The following is a 12,426-nucleotide window of genomic DNA, read 5'->3' on the forward strand; positions in this document are numbered from 1 at the left end:
AAGAGTGCGATTCTCTTCTTGACAAAAAGAGAGAAAAAGTTGGTTGTTTTGCTTTCTATGAGTCTAAAACTTCCTCTAATACATGAGCAATAGAAGTATTTTGCCCTCTCATAGATCTACCCATGTCATGTTCCTCCCGCCCTGCCCTCCCATATAAACCTGTTAACAGTAGTATATAGATCAGAATGCTTTATCTGCAGAATTATAAAGCAAATACTCAAGGCAAGTCATTGTCGAACTAACTAATGCCTTCCCCAAACACGCAAACCTCACTGGTACCAGTAACTTCTGTGGGGTCGGTCTCTAAAAGTCCAAAAGGGCAGATTTTGGTCTCATGTTTACTGGCAGCGTTTCAAGGAACACAGCACGGTATTTCGAATTTTGAGTTACTTTGGCTAGCAGCTTGGAAATTTTAACAAACTGAAAACATATTCAAGCTGTGAATCTGAAAAATAACAGAATTTCGTAACATCGTTTTGCAGTTGTTTCACAGCAGAAAACACCATCGCAATTTCATAACAAAACGACGCTAGCCATCAACTCCAGGTTTTAATAGGTTTTGGTGAAAAGGCCGTTTTAATTTCTGTCCTAGCACAGAAATTTCTTCATAGAAGATAGCTTCAAGAAATGAAGAGTTATAGCTCAAAAGGAAAGCTCATCTCAAAGCACAACTAGTGACCAAGTGACAGTTACATTAATGTTAGATTTGTATTAAACACAATTGTTATTGCTGCATGAGGAACCCATCTCAACAAAACAAGCCATGTAACTCTTACTATTACTCATGTCACATCAGAGAAAAAACCCTGGTAGTAGAAATTAATCAGTATTTTACTTCCCTAGCAAGTTTTAACTGCTACACTCCATAACATCAGAACACATTTTGCTGGAATATAACTTTCACATCCAGAGAAGTGGCTGACAATCTTTCCATTCACCCCTTTAGCCCTTCAGTAACTACCTGCTGTTTTTTAGACAAAGAAAAATAATATTTTTCCTAAAAACCAAATGCAGGAAGCTTCAGAATACATTAAGAAAAAAGAAAATCAATTTAGCTTTCTTGATGTTAGGCAAGCTTTAAGTATTCCTCTGCTCCTCTTGAGGTTTCCTCAAGCCAAGAGCTCCAGATGCTTCAAGAACTAGCAGCCAAAACCAAACCAAATGAACAAACCAAATTTCTCCACTTCTCTAGGAATGGGAAACACCACCATCCATGGTACACAAATGAGAACTTGATTCCCAGCCTTAAGCTTTCAGTTCCTCAGGCAAAAGTGTGATTCAGAAACTTGTGTAGGAAACACTAGAGCAATGGGCTCCAAGGGGAGCCCCTACAGTCACTATCATCCAAGTCTTGGCAAAGGAACCACCCAACACTACGAAACACTCCCTAAATTCATCTGAATTAGTCAACAGGATCTTATTTTTCAAGCAACTGCCTCCTTGATCTATTTTTAACCTTCAGCAGCCAGTTTAAAACCAGTCATTCTTTCACTCTCAGTAGGTAGGAAGGGGAAGATAAATGTAGTGAACTACAAAAAGCCGAAAGGCCTTAAATTCTTGAATTAAATCCAACTGGTATCACTGACGGCCTCCGTAAGACACTTGTTCTCTCTGCCCTGCATGAAGCAAGGAAGAGAGACCCTCACCTACTCCCATCACAAGTCACCTTTGTTAGCACCCTTTTTAAAAACCTTCAGAGAAACAAGACTAGATATCACAGGCTATAATTCTTCTTTGCCCCTGGATGTCACTTTTAGCCAGAGATGAGACATAGTGTTTAGAGTAGCAGGAAGAGAACAAGGAAGGGTTCTGCTGTTGCTCTACATGTCACAGGCCTGTTGGAGAACAAAAGACTTCAACCCTTTTCAAGCTCTAAAGTTGTCAATGCTATAACTTGTTACCAGTATTTAGATTTTAATGTGTTTTATTTTTTTTTTTTAAAGCTCTATATAGCAATTTATAGTAGGACAGTAAGCAGCTTCTCCAGCAATTAGTTGACTCAACACTATATTTCTGAAAATTACTGTATTTCACTTTCATTCCCCAGGATTTAAATTATGAAGCTATTATTCCTCAGTAACAGGACTTCACTGTGTTCCAATCTAACCAGCCTAAGAGATCATGAAATGGAACAGCTATTGTGGATACTTTGCCTGCGTACAATGAAGTCACAAGTGCCAAGACTGGCACAAGTATAAGAAGAGATTATTTTCTACTCAGAATGCCGAAAAAATGCATTTACCTATCTTAATGAATCGACAGGGGAACATCTGTTCATCAATTTTATGCTTCAAGGTGAATGTTTCTTTGTTATAATCATTCTTTAAGCCACTGTGGGAAAAAATAAATAAGGTTACTAAATCTTACCTTATATTTTAGGACTAGCTAATAAACGCGATCTAGGTCATGTCTGAAATGCGAAGCTTGTTTCATATTACTACGAATCACAGGTATGCATGCTGGACCAATGCCTGGACTGCTGTCCACCATCTCATCTCCCTGGCTGGTGGCTTTTGGAGAGAACATCGGATCAACGCCGCTCGTCTGCACCTGTAACCCTGCGACTTCAGCAAGCAATCTGCCTGAACCTCACTGATCTGTTCTTAAGAGGGAGATGGACCAGCTCTCAGAATTATCACACCGCCAAAGCGCTGTGTGATTCATTTATGGGCATTACTTTATAAAAGCAGCAAATATTTGGTATAATTTATCAAAAATCTTAAGTCCATTTTTACTGAAGATGCAAGTACAGGCCCCAAAATATGGATTTCTATTAAACTTCAGTACAAGTCAAATGACATTAGATATTAACAATTACTATGATACTAAGACTTCTTTCCCCTTAATTCTAGCAGCAATGACGTCAACATTACAAGACTGGTCTATCTGAAGAGGGCAAAAGGGTGGGACGGGTTGTGGGTAGTTTCTATATGGTCTTGAAGGATACCTGCAACAAAAGAACTTCCCATGTTTCTCCATGGCTATTCTGCTTGAGTAGAGACAATGTACACCCATATATTCCCCAGAAATGGACTTTTCCTTCTGTAGGCCTCCAAAAATAGACTAGTTCTTGCTACTTATTTCTCTTGTGCTCCTAGATATTTATACATAATTTCCCTTTCTGAAAGAGTCCTTACAAGGCCCTTACAAATTTACATTAGCAACTACTCTGAAGCTCTGGATAGCCTGAATAGCCAAAAGGCTCTTTCATTAGTTCCTACCAATAAAACTACCAAATCAAAGTAAACAAAGGAAAACACAGGTTTTCCATCTGCTTATTTGATTTATTTACCCATTTGCAGAAAGGCAGAGCAGCTGACTAGTTTAGACCTTTATAGCTGCAAAGTTTTTAACTCACACAGGTTACCTGGGCTTTTAAAAGCTACTTTAAATTACCTGCACCTGGGGAATCATTTTTCTTGTGCCTCAAGAACACAGAAGAAAAGAACTGCAGTCCAGCAACGCTGCACCCCACTCTCAGCTCTTCCAAATCTCCAAGAGTCCGCTCTCCACAAATGCTCTGTGGTTAGAGCAGAGTAAGGAAGGCTTCCCGGGGCAAGCGTTGGGATTGCTGCTCTCTGACTTGACCACAACCACAAGGGCAGCTAATTGCAGGATCACAACCATGGCTCTATTACACTGTCAGCCATGTGTCTGCTTGGGGAGGGGGAAGAGCATTTTGGTCCAGTCTTTACAATTATCATAGCTTTACGATTATCTTACCTGGATAAGAGATCTGTCATGTTTTCCTCATTCATCCCACCAAAGACTTTAAACTTCTTTAGATTGCAGACATGCGTTTTCTCATATTTGCCAAATGTGATACTCTGGACTATGGCAGGTCTTTCAAGTTTCAGAATCAAATACTGCGGAAGAAAGGACAGTGAATTTTAATATTAAAGCCAAGGCTGCAAAACACACTAAGGGAGAAGCATTACAGCCTTCAAAAAATTCAGTTTACAAAGCCAGAGAATGAAAGATGAGTCCTCCCCATTATTATATTATCCCCTTTGTTCCTGGAATGAAGCAAAGGTTTTTTTTACGAACAGGACTTTAAAAAGCAGCTTATCCAGGAAAAAGAGTTGCTTGAACTACCTATTCCTAGGCATTTCTATTCAGGGCTTAGATACATTTCTTCAAGTTGGATGCAAGACTTCCTGAAATCTGGCAAATAGGATCAAACTACTGAGAGTGATGATTCAAACACCCACTACAGCCTGAAATGAAACCTAAACTGAATGCACAATTAGATAAATACAGTATGTTCCACATGCTAAGAGAACACCAAATTACTTTTCCTCTCTGGGCTCACACTATTTAACCACTGAACACAGACTAAGTTTGATGTGTGGCTAACATAGGAACCAACTGCTTATTAACCACGCCAAATAAAAACAAGCCACTAACAGACAATAAAGGAGCTTTACACATAAAATGACAAAACGTTCTCCCTTGTGCTCTCCCCTCACATAGATGTCCCCCCCACAGTGTATGAATAGTCAGATTATTTATATTCAGGCCCAAGCTACCAGCTTCACCAGCATTGCTGGATGAAAAGATCTGTTCCAGTTCTGAGCCCTCAGTTCCAGCAGGACAGGGAACTGCTGGAGAGGGTCCAGCGCAGGGCAGCAAAGATGCTGAAGGGAGTGGAGCATCTCCCGTGTGAGGAAAGGCTGAGGGAGCTGGGGCTCTGGAGCTGGACAAGAGGAAACTGAGGGGCGACCTCATTCACGTTTATAAATATGTAAAGGGTGAGTGTCATGAGGATGGAGCCAGGCTCTTCCTGATGACAGCCAATGGTAAGACAAGGGGCAATGTGTACAAACTGGAACACAAGAGGTTCCACTTAAATATAAGAAGCAGCTTCTTCTCAGTGAGGGTAACAGACACTGGAACAGGCTGCCCAGAGAGGTTGTGGAGTCTCCTTCTCTGCAGACATTCCAACCCGCCTGGACACCTTCCTGTGTAACCTCATATGTGTGTTCCTGCTCCAGCAGGGGGATTGGACTGGATGAGCTTTCCAGGTCCCTTCTAATCCCTGACATTCTGTGAACAGCATATGCAGAGAAGCACTTGCACCATTCATCAGGGACCATCAATCACCAAGCTTATTTAACCTTCTGCTACCAAACAGGTCTTAGAGGGAGCCTAGAGACATCCTGTTTTGCAGAATACATTGTTTTATACCTGAAAACAATGTGTTTAATTCCCTTCCCTGACTTCTCAGAAATAAGCAGTACGCAGAGAAACGGGACTAATCGCAGAATCAAAATTACTCATCATACTGGATTTTGTTACAAAACCCTGTGGTCCAGGCTACAGCACAAACATGTCAGCAAGGGCTGGGGAACACCTCCCACCACAGGCACTGCTGGTGGCCCTTTTCACCAAGCAGCAGCACAGCCAAAATCAGACATGACATAGTATTTTGACTCTTTCGTCAACATAGAATTATTTTGGTTGGAAAAGACCTATAAGATCATCAAGTCCAACAGTTAACCTATCACTGTCAAGTCCACCTCTGAACCATGTCCCTAAGAACGTCATCTACATATCTTTTAAACCCCTCCAGGGATGGTGACTCCACCACTGCCCTGGGCAGCCTGTCCCATCATCATAGATTATTTACATTCATGTGGCTGCTTTCAATGGTTCCTGAATAAAGACTAGTATTTCCCCTTAAAGTGTCATGAGCATCACACTGCTTGTGCTAAACAGCTCCCTCAGGATGACAATCGTACCCTAGAAGCGTTTCTTTGGGGTGAAAAGCAGAACAAGTTTTCCCCATCCATTCATTTCTCAGTCTGTCATGGCCCTATAAAGCAACTAATTCCAAATCTCGGAGCAGCACTGACATCATTCTAGTAGCATCAGGATAAATGTGTGATCTCAATAGCTGGTTCTCAGTATGTTTCCAAAAAGCTTAGTTTAAAACTAGTATGTATAGTGGTTACAGATGATAATGGAGACTGGATATGGAAGATTTACTGCCAAAGATGTTTCCAGGAACTCAAAGATTTTCAGAATGAAGACAATAAACCAGTATCAGCACTGTCACGGTCCAACAGAAGAATGCTTTGGTGCTTTTCCAGATTTTAGGGGTTTTTTTAATGAAAAACTTCTAGTTTTGCAGATAACACTATCAACCTTAATGTCAGATCCCACTAGTTTAACTAGCATTAAGCCATGCATTTGTTCCAAAGTACTTCCCAAACTTCAGAAAAAAAACAAAGTTCTATCCAGAAAACAGATTTTCTAAAGCAGAGAAACGGAAGGGATGAGCAAAAAAGCTGGTCCTGTAATGAGTAAGGCAGTACTTGATACATGGCACAGCCTGCTGCCAAAATTCCCATGCAGAACAGACAGTACACAACAACGTCTGAGAACTCCTCCTACACCATCGTATCTTCCCTGCAGATTTCCACCGAAGCTGAAAAAGCGAAGCTAACGCTACCAGCATCAGCAACTGCAATTCTTAATCTTGCTGGAATCATAAACCTGATGTTTGGGTCACAAAGACATACTTTTCTCCAGTATCACGCAAGGTTTGCAAAAGCTTGGCACAAACATCATCCTGCATTATTCAATTTTTTTTTTGCCCTAAATTAAGGGAGAGAAAAGCAGGACCGCAGTTAAACTGTTTATCTTGGCATACATGCCTAGAAGGAAGCAAGGAATGACAATTACTCCATATGGCCAGCAGTGATTTCTTAAACCTACGGACAGGGAAGGAACTCTGCAGCTCTCCTTGCTGCTTCCACACATCCCATCACTTGATGAGTCAGGCAGACGCTACAGAAAATATAACCACAAAAGCTAAAGACAATCTTTTTGTGAATTTATCTGCCATCTGAAACAAAAGACATTTGATTCAAAGCTTGTGCCCTAATACCTGTACCTATGTATGCAACTTTATTTTTTTTTTAAATACATCTATATACGTAGATTATTTTTGCTTTTATGTATAATGCTGCTGCCACTGTGGGTACAGGCTACAAATCCCACTGATGTTGATAAAAATATATTGCCTCAAGAGCCGCAAACAGCTGGCTGCACAGATATTTTTGGACTGCTACCAGGATTTTAGAGGTGACAGACTATTCTCTGTAGCCTTCAAAGATGTGATAAAAGTATACAGAAGATCAAGTGATTTACTAAACACTGAGAGAACAAGTCTATGAGATTTCAGACAAATACATAGATCACAATATTTGACGTTTTTCTGTCCTGTTGCTATAAGCAACGTCAGTATGTTTAACGTCCAAGTATTCATGAAGTATTCCAAAAATCCAAATATAAACGGAAGTGTTTGTTCATTAGAGACACAGCACACAGACACTAATTGGAGTAACTGTGCAAAAACCTAAAGCCTAATTTTTAAGCCTCAAATTACAACACTTACAAAAATGATGCTATGAAACATCAGAAGAGTAAAACTTCTGCTTTATGATTAAAAGCATTTGTAAGTGAAGATGCCCAAAGAGCAGAGTAAGTCACATATGGCATTTCAGCACCTCAACAGTTTGTTACTGTACATTCAAAAAAGCAAATCCAGTCCTATCACACTGGAAGCTTCCGCAAAATTCCAAACGTTTTTGAAGCTCTGGTCTGTGCTACCATTTGATGACAACCATATGCATGCTGCTGCATCACACAGCTGAGTGTAAATTTTATTAATGTACTTTAAATTAGTTCCTGATACGATCTACACAGCAGGACGGAAATCAAGAGAGGAAAACTGGTCTTCTCAGATGCAGAACTGAAACCAATTGTTTGGACGGTGTCACTAACTTTATACATATGCTCTTCAACTGTTCAGCATTTACATTTCCACATCAAACATGTTGGAGGAGATTCCCAACTGCACTACACAAGCTGTCTGTGCAATTAGAGTCATATTATTGTATTTTTTTAATTTCTTTCTCTTCGAGCATTTCTGCTTAAGCATTTTTGTATTAGGGGGTAACGAAACTGATTTTGTGTATTTATTTTCACACACAATAGAACCAAGACACTCGAGAGGGGCTGCCCTTGTCCACTACATAAACCTACCCATTGCTTTTGCAATTAGGCTTGCGACTAAACCATGATCTATCCTTTTGTTCTACACATTATTAATCAAGCCACTCAGGGGAATTAAATGTTCTTCTGCATGCAGTCTTTCAAGTCAGATCATCACTGGAGCCACGTGCATTTATCACAGGCCTGTGGGTCTTCAGCATTACCAGCCTTATTGCTTCACACTTCCTATGTAAGCCTAGAACCAGTTTAAAAATGGAATGATCAGCCCTCTTCTGCCTGAATAGGTTACTACATAACAGGTTTGTTATTGAATATATAATTTCTGGGTCATTCTATTTCAAGACTCACGAAAGATATCTAGTTTAATAAACAGAAAAGCAGTTGTCTCATGTATCTCCTTTCACTGGCACTCATTCATAACCAACCAGTGGCTTTCATGGCCATGAGAATTATTTAACTCTACCACACCCAGAAAACTAGGAAAACCCATGACTAAATATAGTCATGTGGCAGCATTTCAAGTGTCTAAACTTCCACTTTCAGTTACCTTCCCTTTTCAAAAAAGTTTAATATGGACTCTGACACATTTACTGCAAAGCACAGATCTTCGTTGAGTTACTGAACACATGCTCTGATTTCTCACCCCTTTTCTTCTGATTCATCCTCATCCCAGCAAGAGGAGCGCTCTGAAAGAAGTGGTGCCTGGAGGGGGTTTGTTTCACTCAACAAGGGAAGAGAATAAATCAAAATTTACAGATTCACTCATATTTTGACCTCTAAGCCAGCACAGCACTACCACCCTGGCAGGGAATTACTAAACTCTTACATTAAGGTGAAACACTCCGATGAGACAAACACTAACAATTAGGGCTGCAGCTTATTAAAATATCTCACGGCACGTTCCAGTGAGCATGACTAAAATTAATCCTTGTGTTGTATCTTCTTGTAGTTTCAGCTAACAAAGTCTGAAACAAGGAAAGCTTTATTTTACCAAGTTTCAGTTCATTTCCTGTCCCGGGCTATTATGGCCACCCACACAATTTAACGAGTGCGTCACCACAAAAGCAACCAATTTTTAAATGAAGTGATGCCAGCACAGAAGCCATAAAATGCTTTGCAACTTCATTTTCTATAGGATACATGATGTTTATTTGGGGGATTAAAAGTTGTGTATATATCATGATTTTTTGGAAATCAAAATACCCATCTTCTAACATAAAGCAATTGATTTCCCCCCAACTCCTCAGCACCCTTATGATTCAGCCAACCACTTTTCAACTGAAGTTTTCCAAGCTAAGAATCCTCCTTAAGCGCTTCAGCCTGCAAGAAGGAGGAAGCAGAAGACCTGCATAAAAGTTTTACCTGCATTAAAATTTGGCAGTGTTTCAATGGGCAAGGTGCAAGAACTAGTTGCTTTTTTTCTTTTGAGCGAAATGCAACCAAATCTGAAGTTCTTTTGTCAATTATGAGACAACAAAATTTGGAACTGTTTCTCTCTGTATACACCGAAATAATGAATAACAAAAACTGCATTCTTTGCACGCAGGCCTCTTCTGCAAATTTTAACTCCCCATTCTCTCTTTCCAGTTAATTTTTCAACAAAGAAGTTACACTGTAAAAAATGCTTTACATGTATAATTAAACACTCAGGTTAGAAGCATGAGAATTAGATAAAGTACATATTAGAGACACTGCAAAGACATTATTTCTCCCCCTGGGCTTGCTGAATACATGAGCCACTGGGCAGCATTTTATATTCTCACTGTTGGATGCAGAGATTTGAGTAAGAGGAATCCAGCAGGACACCCTTTTCCACTTCAGCAGCCAGGTTTCTGTTGGTTTTGTCTTTAAATAACACAGAATAAAACTCGAATACTGTCTTGCCAATCTCAGTTACCACTACAAAGAAACTTTTTGCAAGTCATATAAAAGGATCTTAGATCTGGATACCTCACATATATATATGTACAATACTAATTCACCTCTCTTCTATCAAAAGTTTGGTTTAAACTACTTGCTTAGCATGCAGAGCAGTGCCCCGTTCTCCAGGGTTGGATTCAGAAGTTCTGCATCAGCAGCTTCATTCAGGCCATGATCAATACACATAAAATTGTTCTAAGACATCTAACAAGCTCATGTAGTTTATACACAAGTCTACCACTCTTAATTATTCCCTGCTTAATCTACATGCCTGAATATAATTTGCATCACAGTTTGTCAGCTTTAAGTATAGGCTGGGAATATTCTAAAGCAGATAGTTACTAGAGATGTATTCCCATTCCAGAATCAGGTTTTTGAAAGCACAAAATATTCAGGATGGCTCAGAAAATGAAAGAAAAACTTTTAGCAACAACTAAGAGCACCTCAGGTGAAAAATCCAGTCCAAAGCTACCCCATAAGCCAACCTGGCCATCTGAGCAAGAGAACCCTACAAAAAACATGTGCTTCCTGCATTAAAGGAAATAAAGGATGGTACAGGCTGGGATAAAATACATGCTAAATACCCATTACCCTGCATCAATAGTTCCTAGATAGAATAAAATGGCTTCAGACTACAGATTAAATTCCTATGTTGTTCATCTATCTAAATACATATGTAAAAAAATCAAGTTAAAAGAGCAGTAGATGCACAGAGGCATCAAAAGGATCCAAAATATTAGACTTCAGGCAGGTTTATGAAACATACTGATGGAATAAACAGGATAGTTCTCCCTCTCCTCCCAAAAACACCCCACTTTTACAGACAACAGTATAGAACACTACCATGAAAAAAAAATACATGAAAGCTTTTCAGTTGGATGAGATGACCTGCTACTATAGGGAGCCACCAGTCTAGACTATAGATTTTTAACGCACCTTCAAAGCCAAGTAGCAAGATTTACTTAGACAACAATTCTGTGAAACTTAACTCATGAGGAATACTCGGATTAAATAAGTAGATTAGCAGAAGAACTCATGAGAGAGATACTGCACAACACACTGCTGTACATCAGTGTTTTAAACAAAATAATTTAAAGTAATCAGCATAAGAGATATAGAAGCTCATCAAGCAGTACCAGAGTATAAAGGCATAGATCTAGCACAAAGAGGAGGATAACACATTTATTGGAGAAAAAGAGATTAAGTAAAAGGATAAGCATATTTTTTTCTGGATAATCTAACAATCTAATTAACACTGAAAGCGCAAATTAGATGTTAAAATCAATACAAATCTTATTTTAATAAGGTGCTTAGCCAACAGAAGAGGTGACACTTGTGTCTCTTTAAACAGAGTCTACATTGCTAAATGCACTATTAGGAGAAACAAATACAAGCTCCTTAGATCTAGGACTCGAGGCCAGCAAATTACAAGAGTTTCCAGTAGTGCTGACAAAGGGGGACCTACACGCCTCATTAGCAGCTTAATCTAACCATAAGGTTCGATTATTTCCAGTACAACCACAATTGTCAAGGATGAAATGCAAAACTTCACCCATGAAAAACTATTTATTGAAAGATCAAAAATTGCCGGAAATGTAAATACATAATGTACCAACAACCTGCATTTTACTGAGGGAAAGTAGCCTATAAAGGCTGTCAATATAAATAGTAGCAGCCTACAGTTAAAATAAAAACTCCAGCATATATTAAGTTGTACAACACAGATATACAGTTGCAGAGATTCAGATGCTTACCTGGGGAGGATAATTGCTTTCTGAAGACCATCTGGAGGACTGATCATTTGGTTTATCCACCAAGATATTCCTAAAAAATGAGAAGCCAGAAGTAATTTAAGTAACAGCCATGTTGTATTTTACATCTCCAATAAGATATGTCATACACACAGATCAGTAACATTGTCATGCAGCTACCTAAATTGCTAGGCAGAGACTAAAGTTCACCCCCCTTTTTCTTCACCACTATTTTGCGGGACCCATAAAAATATGCCTCCAAGCCTCGTGGTTGTGAAATGGAGCACCAAGTTGCGAAATAAATAAAAAAAAAAAATCCAAGTTGTGAAATAAATTTAAAACAGATGAATTTACGTAAGGCCCAAGTCCATTATGAAGTGGAAAAAACGGTCTCATTCACCTCAATGGGGTAAGAATTTTTCAATAAGCTTAAAATGATGAGCAGTAAAACAGTCGGTAAGCCAAAAACTATCCCTTATTAGACAGGCAATACTGGAAGGGAAAGAGCGAGCCGCTAACCTACTTAAGCTTTCCTGGAGCGTTGGAGATGACCATCTAACTCATGCCAAATTTTAACAAGTAATTTTCATGAGCTACAAGAGTAGAATAACACAAAAGAAAGCAGTTCAGCTCTTCAACCAGCAAAATCACCTCCAAGTTGCTTTCTTATGGTTTGGAACAGCGTAGCATTTAGGTCATGAACATAAACTCAGAATAGGTTTTTTGGCTAAAA

At 39.3% G+C, this 12,426-nt stretch overlaps 1 protein-coding gene across 1 annotated transcript in view; it reads right to left on the bottom strand.

The window, feature by feature from the left end:
* The window catches only part of MKLN1 (muskelin 1), a 104,472-nt gene that overhangs the window by 77,622 nt on the left and 14,424 nt on the right, over window positions 1-12,426 (bottom strand). The window contains exons 2-4 of the mRNA XM_082068485.1: window positions 11,697-11,766; window positions 3,724-3,866; window positions 2,243-2,331 (exon numbers count right to left, since the gene is read on the bottom strand). Coding sequence (XP_081924611.1) covers window positions 2,243-2,331; window positions 3,724-3,866; window positions 11,697-11,766 — 302 coding nt within the window. The remainder of the gene's footprint in view (window positions 1-2,242; window positions 2,332-3,723; window positions 3,867-11,696; window positions 11,767-12,426) is intronic.

This window comes from Streptopelia decaocto, assembly GCF_964273445.1.
Source record: "Streptopelia decaocto genome assembly, chromosome: 1".
Classification (NCBI taxonomy): domain Eukaryota; kingdom Metazoa; phylum Chordata; class Aves; order Columbiformes; family Columbidae; genus Streptopelia; species Streptopelia decaocto.